Here is a 15446-nt window from a genome sequence, read left to right as displayed (position 1 = left end):
GTTCAATAAAAAGGTGTTATTTATTGATCAGTCTCTTTTCTCGTACAAGAGAAATGGATCGATATTATTGCAATACTTATAGTTAAGTAAAGTGCATACATTAAAAGCAATAGTATAAAATAATACTGTAAAAACATTGATATGGTTTCTGAGCCATATGATGTTTAAAATGATTAAAATATATTTACATACACATATACATTTGACTAAACGTACTCAACTGGTGTTTCTAAATACGCCTACCCCGTGTACCTGACCTAAGTCTAATGCGTGGGCGGGAATAGAAAGTTACAGTTTAAGTTAAGTTTGTTTTTGCCAAGTGAATAACTAAAGAATTCTCTGTGAGGGGTTATTCAGTTCTGTACCTGGAAGTTAGGATGAATGAGGAATGCTATCTCTTTCTCTGCTCTCGATATTCCAGGCTGCCTGCGAGGGCTGCCCAGAAGCGCCGGTGCTGGGTCTCTCGGCTTGAGATAGCAGCGCGTCTCTCAGCGCGTCAGGAAGGCGGGGCTGCTGCCAGCGGGGTCTGCTTCTGCTCTCGGCTTCGGCAAGTATGGCTGCTCCGTCTTGTCACCACGCGTGTGTTTGCATAGGGCAAGGTCGGCAATATTTATACCTTAAAGGTGCCGAGATTGACGTAAGGATGGACATAGATACGTCAATAAAGATGTCATACGACTTGCTCGTTAGCACATTCTTTACTAAAGTTCTCTGTGAAATCAAAACAATGGCCGCACGGATTATCCAGGTTGTCATAGGTTTGATTTGTTATGAGAACGTCGTATGCCTTATCAGGGGCTGGAGGAATGTCGCTTGTCTAATTAGATCTCAAGCGTTATGACCTAATCAGATAACACGTTCCTGTGCCGTAGTGTGACTGCGTCAGATAACGGTATCTGCATCATGGGGGTTTTCATGCCTCATGGGCTGACTGTTAGTTAACTTGATAGTTAGTTTTAACCAGAATAGGGTCAGGAATAGGGGGACTGATTCAGAACCTATAGAAATACACGACAGTTTGTTACTTATCATAGGACATAAGGTGGTTCTCAGTGACACATACAATGTGGAACCTATGTAAAATTTAGATAACTGCCAAGAGGTGTATTGTAGTGTGAAATACCTTTGTCAGTAAGTTAAATAAACTATAGTGCATAAATATATTTTCAGTGACGCAGCATGAACCATTTGAAAAATAATTTAAAGTGGCATTCTGTGCTACATTCAAAATTCATTTAGTTTCTCAGTAAGGCTCAGTTTTTTCTCTCCATCAAACAACACTTATTTTAATGCATCAATGTGTAATATATAGTGCAACACACCTGGTGCAATACATATTTAAAAGCTATTAATATATACATCAGCTGGAATTACCTTCAACAAAATAACAGAACACTTTTCATAGAACCACTTTCGGAAGGCTCCTTGTGATGCTGAATGATTTACAGAAGAAAATACCACTCTTTCTAGTTCTACTCCCTGTATGAATAAACATAGTTGGAAAATTTCCCTTCATTCCAACATCCACAATGCCAAGGTTTTTAAATAGTTAACTGAAATGCATTTGAATTACTATTTCCCAGATAGTCCTTCAAAAAGGCACATACTTTGTTAGGATGTTTCTGTGAAGGTCTGTCAAAATAAGCCCTTCATACGATCTCCTCCTTACAAGCCCCGAATATGGTTTTCGTTACCTAGGCTACTGCATATGATAGCCACAACTTTTTTTTTTTTCATCAACCATATATGTAAATCAGACAGTTATGTTGTGATTTGTATTACCATTGTTGAGGGGTAGAAGTGCAATCATCCTTCCTCAATAGTGGTAATAAACTCCCTATTACATGTATGCTATGTATGTATGAATACATATGAACAGCTTTGATATGTTTCTGTGTGTTTTAATTAACTTTATGACTACTCATCTACAGTTTGAAAAAAAACCTGTTTTTTTTCTTTTCAGCTTGTTCAGCACCCGCAAATCAGTTATTTTCTCCTCCTGTTCCTCCTATTTCGTCTGCTCCTCCCACTCCAGCGGCTACTCCAGTTCCTATTTCCTCACCGGCTAAGCCCATGAGTCATCCTTCAACTCCATCTGCTTCTGGGAAGAACCTGCCAGCGCCCATATTAACTGGTTTCCCTGGACAAGTCTCCCCTGCTGTCCCATCCCCTAAGCGTTCTACTCCTACACCGACTGTTATAAGAAGCCGCCCATCATCTGTTCTGCCTCCATCATCTGTTAATAGTTCTCCAACCACACCTGTTCCGCCACTTTACTCAGGACTTCCATCAGCCCCACCAACACCTCGTGGCTCTTCCACACCATGCCCTGCAATTGTACAGAATGAAGCATTCACATCCGTGCCTTCCCCTTTCCCAAGCTTTCCTTATTCCTCCACTACTTCAACTGCCTCTGTGAGTAGTCATCCAATGTCTTCCGTTTTTACTGGTCTTCCTTCGCCTTTAAATCCCACTTTACAGGGTTTACCTAATTCAGCCCTATCTGAGCTTACTGGAACCTCTGCTTTAGGTAGCCCAGGGCAAACTGCAATGGGTAACCCTCTTCTGTCTGTCCTGAAAGGATTTCTGACACCAAATGATGCTACATTACTAAATTCCTCTCCATTACCTTCTCCTCTTCCAGCTACTTCTTCGCAACTCTCTGACTCTTCAGGGACCTTTGCAAACAAATGCTACAACCCCACTTCAACACCGACACCTCAGAAGGCTTCTACTCCAGTAGTGCCTATTTTCCCTAGCCCCAGTTCTCTTCCAGCATCCAACTACAGTGCTACACCTCCAAAGGTGCCTGCCCACTCTCCTGCAGTAACTCCATCCCTAGCATCTGTGTCAGCAAGATGTAGTTCTGTTGGCCCTTTGTTCCACAACAATGCCACACCTGTCGCAGAGCGTGCCATCTCTTCTGCAACACCTGTTCCAAGTACTCCTGTTCCTATAAAACCTGAACCCGCAAGTCCCATCCCTTCTGCCTTTAAGGGTCCTTCTCGTTCCACCACTCCCTCTCACAGTGGTCTTGATCTGTCAACAGTGCTAGGCCATGTCTTTGCCTCTGGTGCTTCAGTACCAGGCAGTTTATCTAATGCCATAAATCCAGGTTATGCTGCTTTATCGTCCTTCTGTACAACGTTAAATAACCCAACTCTTTCCTCCATGGCTCTTGCTCAGCATAGTTCCTCTACTGTCCCCACTGGTTTTTCCTCACTGCCACCTTTCACTTCCCTCTCTAGTACTACATCATTTCCTGGCAGCCACATCCTCACTTCATCTGCTAGTTTGGCAGGATCTTTATTCTCTGACCACACCACAATGGTTTCAGCAGCTTCCTCTCCTCATTCCACCTCTGCTTCTTCAATTTTCACTGGTCTGCCTGTCTCTGTTTCCTCAGCTTGCGCTTCCCCTTTTCCTGTGAACCTATCTGCTGCTGTCCCCTCTCTTTATTCTGTTCCTCAAGGACATTTAGCCTCATCCAACCCATCCTTCCCTGGATTTTCAGTCTCAAACACACCACCTATCAATTCTGGTCTTCCAACATTCCCGGGCATGCAAATTCCTTCTACAGTTGCAGCTGTAGCTCCACTACCACCTTCATCATGCCCATCAGCAGCTTCTGTTCTGCCAGGATTTGCTTCGGCATTTAGTTCGAATTTCAATTCTGCACTAGTTGCACAAGCAAGGTAAGGCTGCGAATCAAGTAAGATTATATGAATGTATTCCTTTATTCATAGGACCTATTTACCAAAATGTTTCAGCATAATTTAATCAACAATAGTTTGTGGTTGTAGAGCTTTGAGTGTGTCAAGGTCCATATCGCTTCAGGGCAATCCTGCTGGGATTTTGTATGGCAGTTGCTCCAATTGCTATTCGAAATATGTTTCTGAATGTTGGATTCGTGGTAAAAATGTGAAATTAATCCATTGTTGCAGTTTTCTGAGCATTACTTCAGAGTACCCAAAACTTTTATAGCTGTCATGATAGATTGACTTCACCAGGTACTTCCTTGATGACGATGTAGCCGAATGTGGGTTAAAAGTGGTGTGTTTTCAGTTTCATTTGTGATAGTTTGACTCCTATTTGAAAATGTCAGGGTTTGAGCTGTTTCATATTTTGGGGTTTCTGAACTGTGAACTTGCACCAGTCTTTAAAGTTGGTGTGTCCAATGATGTGGGCTACTTTATATTTATCATACTGATACTGGAAATACTAGGTTCCTGGCATTGTGGCTCTGACATTTGCAATTTGTTTTTCTAAGAAGAAGTGTTTCAAGTCACAAGATAGAGCTACTCCGTTAGTTGGTATTATGCAGGGCTCTGGCTCATTGTTAGATTGTTTATTTTCCACCATCAGGTTTGGATGTGTACTGATTGGGCTCCGTGTTCAGTGTCTAATGGTGCTACTGGTGCTACTGCCATGCCTCTTAGACTATTCGACTCCCGTTCTCATGAGACCATCTTCATGGATCCTTGATCCCGCTTCTTCCTCATTCGTGGACCTTTGACACCCACATTCACTTTGACTCCTTCTGGCCGGGTCTCAGCCCTCTCCAGGGGCCTTTCACCCCTCATCTCCAGTACCTTCTCAATGTGAGTTCCAGGTCAGTGATGGAAAAGACACATTACCAACACTGGCCCCAGTGTCACTCCAAGTTTCCTTGGACTGACCTCCATCAAGTCTGCAATCTCTACCTCTCCCAAACACGACTAGACCACGTGCAAGTTCTGCCTCTCCTTCCTGCTGAAGAAGACCCTCCGAAACCAATGTGAATGGAGGTGGGTCCATTGAAGAATGCAGACGGGAAGACAACACCCCCAACGTCTTCGGTGAACACACAATGTCAGGATGGAGAACAAAGCCTGCCCTTCCGAGACCCAACTGGTGTGTTGCAGTTCAGAGACAAGTTCGCCCTCTGAATCCAAGCAACAAGATCCGAGGTCCACCAACCCAGAGGACTTCGTCTTTGAGTGTAGTCACTACCTAGTCACAACCTACTGCTGCACAGTGATCCTTTGGACAAGCAGGGCTCTGCCGCAGTGGGGGGTTGGGCGCCAAGCCCAGAATCTCAGCAAAAGCCTGCTTGTCCACCACAGCCTTAGGGCCATGGTCAGCATTGACTGAAGCCATCGGAGCTGACACTGCTCCCTTCTCCATGCACAAACACCCCTCATAAGCTGTGGCCTTCCTCTGAGACCGCAGGCTCTGGCATTTAAGGTGTTACCAAAATCTACACCAAAGCAGTCCTCCGCACTGAAGCATCGAAGCTGCCATTGGCACCAAAGGCCTTAATGTTGAGGACCCTGGCAGTGCCAAATACCCATTCTCCACCGAAAGAACCATCTACAGTCCGCTCCGACGACTGGGAGCAGCCAATTCTCCAGGAGCAGAACGCTTGCCAAAAGTGACTTCATTTACCAACAAACTGGGAAAATCTCCACGAAGCTACCACCAAACCACAGGAGACTGCCAAGGAAGAGAAAGTTGTCCTTTGAGGAGCAACTTGCCTTGATTTTCCCCCCCCACTCCAAAGCATAAATTACATATGGACAGGTACTAGCCCTTCTCCCTGCTCAAGCTACCCCTCCTCCTTACTGCCACCACTATATCTGCCATCTCCACTGGAGGTGTCAACACTCTTCTTATGGAGAGGGCAGCTCATTGTATCCAGGGGAACGCTGTAATGCACTCTGTGATCCTGAACCCAGGACGACCCGAGGGACGACTAAGATGTTGCTCCCCCAGGCAATACAGACCGTGATCTGTGCCTGGCAAAACATTACCTACCTGATCACAATACCTCATATTTGGAGGTTATACAAAGGGTGGCTCCTTTTCATAAAGGTAAGCACATCACCCAAGAAGACAATGACTTCTTGATAGAAATGCTCTCAAAAACACAATGCACCCTCCAGTTTCTCCCCTTGCTCAAGTGGAGGTAGCAGAACTCCTCCATCACCTCTCAGAGCAGTATAGACTGCGTGGACAAGAGCTGGTTACTGAAGGCAAAACCATCTCATATGCCACCATTACTGTGCTTTTGGCGCAGTTGACACTGCTGCCAGGGGTGTTAATACTAGCCTAGCATCTTGGTCAGGCTTCGCGTCTGGCTCTGTGTCTCTGACTTCAAGCCAGTGGTGCAACAGCATCTTCCGAACCTGCTGCTTGACAGTGAAACTCTATGGACCACAGGCAAGGTAATGGATGTCTTTCAGACATCAACTCTCCTTGGCTCCTTTCGCAGTTCACGAAAGGAGGGGCAGATAAACCACTTTCTCAGATTCTCTCGCCTCCTGCCAGGGGTAGCAACAATAAAACCAGCAATCAACACAGGAGTATTTAACTGGAGGTTACAGAGGCAACAACACCAAAATGAGAGCCAAAGGAGCCGCCTCCACCAAGCAGTGACTCTTGCATTCCCAAACACCCCCTGCCCCAACAAATACATATTTCCCGATCGCACTACGTCTGTCGGTGGGAAACTACAGGGGTTCCTTCTACACTTGGACGAGATAACCTTCAACCAGTTGGTCCTCTCCATCATTAAATGCGGTTCTCCTTCAGCTAACTAAAACCTCACCAAACATCCCACCCCACAAAAACACCTTCCCCACAGAGCACAAGTGCCGCCTTCAGGAAGAGGTTCAGCCGCCCATCCTTAAAGGAGCAAAATTGCTTGTACCATTGCTACATCCCGGCAACGGAATGTACTCCCTTTAATTTCTCATGCCCAAAAAGGCCAATGCTCAACCTGAGGCCCCTAAACAGATGCAACCTATCAGAACATTTCCACATGGTTACTCATGATGTCATTCCTCTGCTGCAGCAAGTCGACTTTATAACAGATCTCGATCTGAAGGACGCCTGTTTTCACGTACTTATCCATCCCACTTATTGCCTCTACCTATGTTTTGTAGTAAGCGCTCATCATTATTAATTCAAAGATTTGGCATTTGGGTCAGCACTGCTCCCAGAGTAATTGCAAAATACCTCACTGTGGTAGTTGCTCGTATCGTAATAAGTGTTATTTGTGCATTCATGTATTCCCTGATTTATATAATTGGCTGATCAAGAGTGCAAGCAAGTCTCCCTCGCACCCATACCACTGTCCTTCTCCTCCACACTCTGGGCTTCACAATAAATATTGTCCAGTAGAGCCTTCAGTCTCTTCAGCTTCAATCTTTTCTGGTAACCATACTCAGTGCCGTCACTGGCAAGGCTTATTCCAGTCTGGCAAGATTGCAGATATTCCAGCAGTTGCTATCTCTTATTCACTCAAATAAATTGACAGTCAGAACAGTTATGCACCTTTTAGGAATGATGGCCTCATGTATAGCTGTAGTTCTCCTCGCCTGGCTTCACATGCGCCTGCTCCAACGATACATATCAACGCAATGGTCACAATCTGAAGGGTCACTGGGAGGATCTAGTGTTGATACAGTCCAACACCCATCGCTCTCTGCAGTGGTGGAACAACAACAACCTGTTGCAGAGTTAGATCTTCATAGACCTGCTGGTGCCATCATCAAGAACGCCTCGCTTTTTTGTTGGGGAGCGCATCTTCAGCAACTGGCCATTCAGGGCATATGGTCACTGCAGCAAAGGTGCCTCCACATTAACTACCTTAAGCTCCTGACTCTCAAGGCCTGCTTTCATCAGGTTCAGTGTCGACATTATCACAGAGCATTTGGAATTGGACACTTCACCACTGGATTCACTTGCTGACTGTGTGCCTTTTGGGAGTGTTAAACGATTTTGCAGAAACTCGTCCGCAGGAGGCAGCAATAAGTCCACAAGTAAAAACTGGCCAGGAACACAACCAGGGTGGTGAGTGGGACTGACTTGTTTATCTATGAAATCCTTAAAACAATATGTTTTGCTCAGGGAATTAGTTGTATCTGAAAGTTAAAAAATAAAAGCAGACGCATTGATATTAGCATGTATACTACCGGGAAACCACTATTCGAAAAAGCGAATAATTTATTGAGGGCATACCTTCAAAAAATGCTGGCCTGTCAAATGTCCAACTTTTCGTTATCTTTCTTGTCAATATTTATTTTTAGGATTGCACAAGAAATTGCTGCTACTCCCGTCTCTAAAAAGTAATAATAAGCGCATACATCAATTTAGTAATGTGTAATTTATGAGATCTAATGGTAAGCACGAGTGAAGGATACAAAGCTTGCCTGCAGAAACAGGTAATCTTTTTTCTGTCAGCGCTAATACTTTATCAAGCGCATACCTTCCAATAGTCCAGTGTACAGCTTTTCATGGCCATCTTAGTTTCTGTGTAGTAGCTTTAGAATTGAGCAAGATGTGTCGCTGGCGATTGAACTCGTCTATAAAAGATAAGGAAAAGCGTATGGCTCCTTCAATAAGAGAATAGTTTAAAAACAAATAGCAAGCGTACCTGCAGCAGCAATTAATCTTTTCTCCTGTCCTCTGGTGCACCGGTAGACCCAATGTTTACTAAAGGATTTAGGTTTGGCAATATGTCTCCGCGTGACTAAAACACAAAGAAGAAGAATTCGAATTTCTATATATTTTATTCGAGGAGCAAGCCATCAGGCATTTCAGAAAATAATTAGCTTACTTGTTCACAAGCTGAAGAGACGAAGCTCAATCTGTATGTCTCCTAGTGGATGTAAGCCGAACAGGGCAGCCACCGGCATTTAGAATTGGAGCGCATTTTTAAAAACAGCATTTGCAATGCAATAGGTTGCAGTTACACGAGTTTAAGCTATTGGCATTGTAAAAGACAATGCCTTTTATTTATGTTTTTAAAACTAAAACAAAAATAAAAGGCGTTGTTATTTGCAATGTCAATAGCTCAAACTTGCGTAAATGGGAGACCTATTGCATTGCAAATGCTTGTTTCAATAGCGATTACCCTTTTCCCTCAGCCCCACTAGATTTTTCAGGGAATTTCATTGTTTGTAATAGATACACAGTTCTTCTAGTGTTTAGAATGTTGAGTTCAGTACTGGAAACAGGGAAATGGGGAACAGGGTAATGAGGCAGTTTTCAGCTTTCCCAGCCTTCCTCCCACTTATGTTGTGTGTAGTTGAAAGAGGCCAAGGACAGCTGGTGGTTATCTTGGTTCCTTGTGTATTGGGGCAGCTGCCATCTTTAACCTCCCCAACCTTGACCAATAAATGGAGATGTTACTGCTAGTCCCCTGTCTTGTCCAGTGCTGGTGGATGGTATATCATGCCCATCCTTAAAGTCTTGCCCACTTGTGAGGTGCCTTAGCTTGTTCTCACCATCTTGCCTAAGGGTGAGAGGCAGGAGGTCTGTGTCTTTGGCTGATTAACCACGAGCTTAGGGTTTTGTTGCGCCCTTTCCTGCTTCCTTTCCCAAGGTCAATAGGAATGCATTTGTTCCCCACTGACTTTCCCATGGGCAGGGGTAAGTACTTGACTCAAACGCTGCACATACACCTTGCTCAAAGTAAGGGTTGGGTTTACGATGCTTACCCGCCCCCCATGTTTTCATGTTGGCTGTGTGGTTTATTTATTTATTTTTATTATTCCCTCAATTTTGCCGAAGGGGTAAGTGTTTGTTTGTTTCCCAATGGAGCATTGCAGGGTTTATTTGCCCCCTATCTTTCCCAGTTGTGATGGATTTTGTGGCCTTATGCTACCACCTGGGGTATTGGATTACTGCTGGGCAACCTTACCTTGTCCAAGGGTGGTGGACCTCCCAATTCTCTGCAGCATTACCAGTGCTGCATTTATAAATCTCCTGGAACTTCAGTAGGGATAAGAAAGAGGCTTCTTTGACCCATCCTCTTTCCCTAGGATCTCAGGGGGGTGGTGGAGTAGTACATTTGTGTGCTTTAACACCCTGGCCAAGGGTGTTGGAACAGATTTCTCCTACCGACCTGCAACCCCACATCGCTAAGGACATTACAAAGTCTAATTCCTTTTCTAAACCTCTATATTGCCTTGTTCACCTACATAGGGGGTGGGGTAGGGGCGAGAAACGGAAGAGAAGTTGGCATGCAGTGCATTCCTTTTTGGTGACATTGCAATTTTATTATGAAAAATGTCTGTTTTTAACTAAACTGCAACTTTGTAGGACGTAATCCCCTTGGGTTGTACAAGAGCTGTGTCTGGCCTTTCTTCCCTGTTCTATTCCTGGCTGGAGGCTTTTTGATATTTTAAAAAAATGTTTTGTGAAAATCTGTAGAGTTTTTTATTTTTTTATTTGTAAAATACAGGTGGGGGCATTTGGTGCTATACCCAATAGCAATGAGAGACTATGTAGGCTGCCTTTAGCCCTACTGCCTTAACTAAATTTTCGTTAGCTTCGTACCCCTGCCTTGCCCATATGAAAGGTCACTTTATGGGGTCTAGTCCCTTAATAGTTAAACATAGTAACCACTTCTTAGGGTGTAAACGCATGATTCCTAAGGTTGGCTGTGTCTATATTTTGGTAACAGTATTATTGGTGTAACGCCATGTTTTCTGACACAAATCAGATTGCAATTTAGGCTACAAAATAGGCAGCAACAATTACTCTGATTTTGGTTGGCTTTGGTTGTGTTTGTATGATAATCTGACAGTTCTTATCCATATTTTTTACAATAGTTTGGGGCATAATAATTCCATTTTAATAGAATTCAATATTGTGTTTGTACTAATTTGGGGGCTACAAAACGGGGTTGACTCCTCATATTCCCTTTACTCTTGTGGCAGATAATGTTTTCCTTAAAATGTCTTTCTACCAAATGTGTGTCGCCTACAGGTAGGAGTGTAGGTTACTCGTCAGTGCTCCCTTTCTCTGCAAGAAATATTGCTGTAGTCATAGCTCTAAGGGCTTAGGAAGTCTACTTCGCTGTGTCCCCAAATGTGGGAATAAGCAACATTGTAATCAACCACAGCTTACTCATGAAAGAAGAGGGTGTGTACAACCCCCAAGCCTCAGCATTCCTGAAAATGGAGGGGATGTTCCTTTGCTGCCACCACCCTTGACACAGGGTGGTGGTATATTTGTTGCTGCACCCAATTCCCCCCCCTCCCGACCCCCCGCCTCCCTCCACCCCACTTGCCTTAGTGTGGTGGGACTTCTTTAGTACCCCCTTAACCCCTTCGATGCTTGTGACGGAACGGTTCCGTCATGAGCGCCGGTTGGGCTGTGCTAATGACGGAACCGTTCCGTCACGGCCCCGCCCGTTTTTTAGAACCTTCAGCACAGCGCGAAAATTCGCGCCACGCTGAAGGTGTTAACTTGCCCAAGAAAGGGAGTTTTTTTGTAAAATGTTCATAGCAGCTACCAGTTGCTGTCCTCACATTTGCAAAGTTAGCACTGAGGAAGCTTTTATCTTTCCTCTCCCTGGTCTGCAAAATGCTGTGCTGTGGGCCACAGTGGAGTAGGGAAGGTGCTAGCTCTGCTGCACCACTATGGGCTTCAAAACAAATGTGAAAAGGCACGTAATTTAATAATGGTTTAGATAGATGTCTGTGGGTCAACCAATGTTACTTTGTACATTGCACACCATAATTCACATCCCGCTATATTTTGATCTTTGTAGACAACCATTTTTTATGGACTTGCCTACCAGACCGTACAAACTGGCTGAATGCAAAAGTCTTAATGTGGGCTTACCAAGAACTTACAAGGGGCTTACAACCCACCCATTCCTTGCCATTTGTTGGCTTTATAGTCACTCTTTATTAGCTTCATATTTATTGGATTTTCGTCTCCTGCTTGCTCATCCCCTGAAGCACAGTCTCTTTACCAGTCTCTTTACAATCTTTTTGATCAGCTGGTCCACTGCTCACTTTTAAGAATCTGCTTTTTAAAAAATGTTATCAAACACTTCATGACAGTGCATGTTTTGTTTTCCAGCACCCTCCCTTGTGTTTCTCCCTCCAACCAAATAACCCCATCTTCCATGTTGTTTGCCTCGTTTTGCAAGCCCTCTCTCATATGGTTCTCCCCTGCCAGACTACCTGCCTTCCCTGCGCTCCATATTCGTTTAACACTGGTGTGCTTCTCCTCTCAACTCTTGTGCTGCTTTTCCCCTACTCACTTCCTGTTGCTTCCTCTCACTCACCTGCCACTCGTTTGCCCTCACAATCTCGTTTTTTTAGCTTGTGGAGTACCAGGCAAAAAAACTTTCACAGTACTTTTAAAACAAAATTTTATTCTCTAATCCATCTTGGAACAGTAAATGGAAAGAAGAAGAAAAAAACAGTGCCCGCATCATTTTGTAGGCACGCATATGCAGACCACATACTTTGTAGGCACCCATACGCAGACCACATAATTGTACCATTTTTTCACCTTTTTTCTATTTTACTTTTGCGGTATGATGCTCAGCATCTTGCCGAGATATCTTTGCCAATGCTTGTTTAACATACTGTCAGCTCGGAAGTGTAAATTGCATATCCGTGAATTATGGTGTGCTTGTACACAAAATCTGGTGAGGGCTTTTCAGATTTGCTGAATTTCAACTGATATTTGACTGTGTATTTTCAGTGAGGGAGTTGTTCGGTTTTTGGTTTTTTTATGATGTACTGACAGTGGCTCCTGGGTAATTTTGCATAAGCCAAAGAGGAAGTGTTGCAAAATGAGGTGAGGGGACAAGGATTTTTGATGACCAAAAAAGTGACTAAGCCCAAAGCTTAAACCATGTACAAGAGTCAGGAGATACGTATGTCCGGCCCACAAATCCAGCTGTGTTTCATTCTGAGATTTTGGCCACAAAACCAAGAGCTTCAGCTGGATTTCGACAATGATTTATCTGGCTTCAAGGGGCCCTCGTTGGGCTCATCCTTGCACCATATCTCAAAGAAGTTTGATTCCCATTTCAGAGACCAAAGGCAAAATCTTCACTATAATGCCCCACATTGTGTATCCGATCTCCACTCCATCACAGTCAGCCTGAATTTGTCCCTAAGATCCCAGTCAACCGCTAACTGTTGTGTATTTTAATGACAGGTTACTTTTTCTAGGTCCTTTTTGTCTTAAAATTCAAAGTGTTATATCTCTGATGACGTTTATCCTATTTTAAGCATCTGGATGCATTTTCATTCATTAACTTCTCTTTTTTGGGGAGAATTTTGTGTTCTTTACTTCAAAATATGTGGTACTTCTTGAACTTAGCAAGCACTTCTATGATGATTGCCTGCTGCTTGTGCCTTAGCTTAGCAATAAGGAGTTGAGCTTAGATTCTCTCAGAACTGTATTTTGACCAAACCAGATTGTGTTTATTAGGTTGGTAATTGTCACCCCTTCAAAATAATGAACACAACTGACAAAAGCATGTTCCGATTGTAGTAGATAACTGGGACAGTGCTTGCAGCATTCCTCAGACTGTCTGCAAAACCTTCTGATTCATTGCCTGCAGACTCTAATTTTGGATAGACTGTATTTATGCTTTACCCTGGTCCTAATTTGCTACGGCTCCTCCTTTTTTATTGTAAATGTAAATTGTTTAACTACCTGATCTAGCAATAAGAGGTTGCCCTGTTTTTGGTTCCTTATATTGATAATGGACCATGTCATATTTAAATATTTCTCCCATAGGCCATTTCATCTTTGCAAGGATACTCCATACCGCTCTAGTTCTGTGAACTCTGTTGATGGACACTGGACAATTTAGAGGGTGATGGGCTCGCCAAATGGAGAGGCAGGCATGCGTTGAACTAGTCTTCTGCACCACATTTTTTTAGAGACTTTAAAAGTTATTTCTGTCTTTCTAGATTCTGATACACATGCAAAGAGCACAACACTACGTTGAACTATGCTGGCACCTTACCAGTGGAAACAGGAGACATAAAAGTGCCCGCTTGTTCCTTAGTACAACATTTTGAAATGCAAATATATAGGCAGATGAAATTGGGAATATACAAGCAAGTTTCTTTATGTCAGAAATTATCTTCGAATAATGAAACAGTTTTAAAGCATTACAACGGGTCATCGTGCATATTGTTTCATCAGTGGTTTTTATTATTTGGCCTATCTGTTTATTACAACAATGTAATGTGGTACGTTTTATTAAGAAAATTAAGATGGAAGACAACCCTTCTGTTTATCTTTTATATGAGAGAGAGAGAGAGAGAGAGAGAGAGAGAGAGAGAGAGAGAGAGAGAGAGAGAGAGAGAGAGAAAAAATGAATGAATGAATAAATAAATATTTTTAACGGAAAGGACACAGTCATTACTGATTGTGGCCAATAGGCCTGCATTTCTTTCCAAGATATGTTCAAAAGCCACTCTGAAGTCTCTTAAGTCTTCTGCAATAAAGAATGTACATAGATCAAAAACAGCTTAATTCCTACTAAATGTTCTTTGTTTCAGCTTGTCTTCTGGGTTACCAGCAGGAGGTAATGCTGCTTTTCCTGGACTTCTGTCACTCGCGGGTCTCCCAGGGTTTTCTCCAAGCCATTCCCCATCCACATTGCAAGGTTTACAGCAGAGTGCAGCAGCAGCAGTGGCAGCACAGTCAGCACTCTTGCAGGTACTGTTGCTTATGTAATTCTTGTTAATAATAAATGGAGTTAGATTTGGAGTTTCGAAACAATTTGCTGGATGTGTTTTATTCAAAATACCACATTCTGCCTGCCTCTTAAAATTTGGTGTTTTGCATTCTTTTTACCATGATTAGAAGATTTTGGGTGGTGATATTGTTGGATTATTTGGAAATTATATTAAGGAACCATGCAAAAGTGTGAGGTGAAATTGTAGCATTTTCCTGAGATTTGCTACCCAAAAACTATATGTTCGAGGCATGTGAGCTGTAGATCACATGCTTTGCATTTTACTGCCATCTAGTGTTAGCTCTGCATGTTTTCAGTTTATTTTTGTTCGAAGAAGTCTTTTCCAATCACGAGTTAGGTGACTCCTCCTTTCGGTGATAGTACGCACGCGCATCGGCTCCATTGTTAGATTGTTTTTTTCCACCATCGGGTTCAGACGTGAATTGCTGCGTTCCGGTTCAACACCGTTTCTTCGGTTTCCCTCGGTACGCGATACACTCATCCTCGACTGTATTGTTTGCGATCATGTATCCCATTCTCTGCATATCGTATTTACTTCTAAAAAACCTTCTTTCGGTCGGGAAGCTCGTGGAAGGCCTTCAGGCCTACCTGCGTCAGTCCGCCTCGCAATCGATGGAACGGACTCCATTTAAATTCTGCCCTTGGTGCCACGCAAAGTTTGCGTGCACCGACTCACATGAAGTATGCAACCTGTGCTTGTTTCTGGAGCACAGAGAACAGAACTGCGACACGTGCAAGACTTTCTGCTCCAAGAAGACACTTTGCAACTGTCGGAACCGATGTGACATGCAGAGCCAATATGCAAGCTCTGTTCCGGACCTCTTTGAACAAGATTCACAAGAAGAGGCCAGAGACTCTATGGGAGCTAAGGAAGAACAAGATCCCATCGCCATCTCTGACTACACCTCACTCTAAGAAAAAGGCTCCG

General features: G+C 43.5%; 1 protein-coding gene across 5 annotated transcripts in view; it reads left to right on the top strand.

Annotated features, from left to right (window-relative positions):
• The window catches only part of PROSER1 (proline and serine rich 1), a 209071-nt gene that overhangs the window by 174032 nt on the left and 19593 nt on the right, over positions 1-15446 (top strand). For all 5 annotated transcript variants that reach the window (XM_078657239.1, XM_078657238.1, XM_078657236.1 and 2 more), the window contains 2 exons: positions 1964-3695; positions 14319-14478. In XM_078657239.1, coding sequence (XP_078513365.1) covers positions 1964-3695; positions 14319-14478 — 1892 coding nt within the window. The remainder of the gene's footprint in view (positions 1-1963; positions 3696-14318; positions 14479-15446) is intronic.

Source organism: Lissotriton helveticus, chromosome 8, assembly GCF_964261635.1.
Source record: "Lissotriton helveticus chromosome 8, aLisHel1.1, whole genome shotgun sequence".
NCBI classification, from domain to species: domain Eukaryota; kingdom Metazoa; phylum Chordata; class Amphibia; order Caudata; family Salamandridae; genus Lissotriton; species Lissotriton helveticus.
The sequence above is the reverse complement of the archived record's forward strand: the minus strand, read 5'-3'. Positions and strand labels throughout refer to the sequence as shown.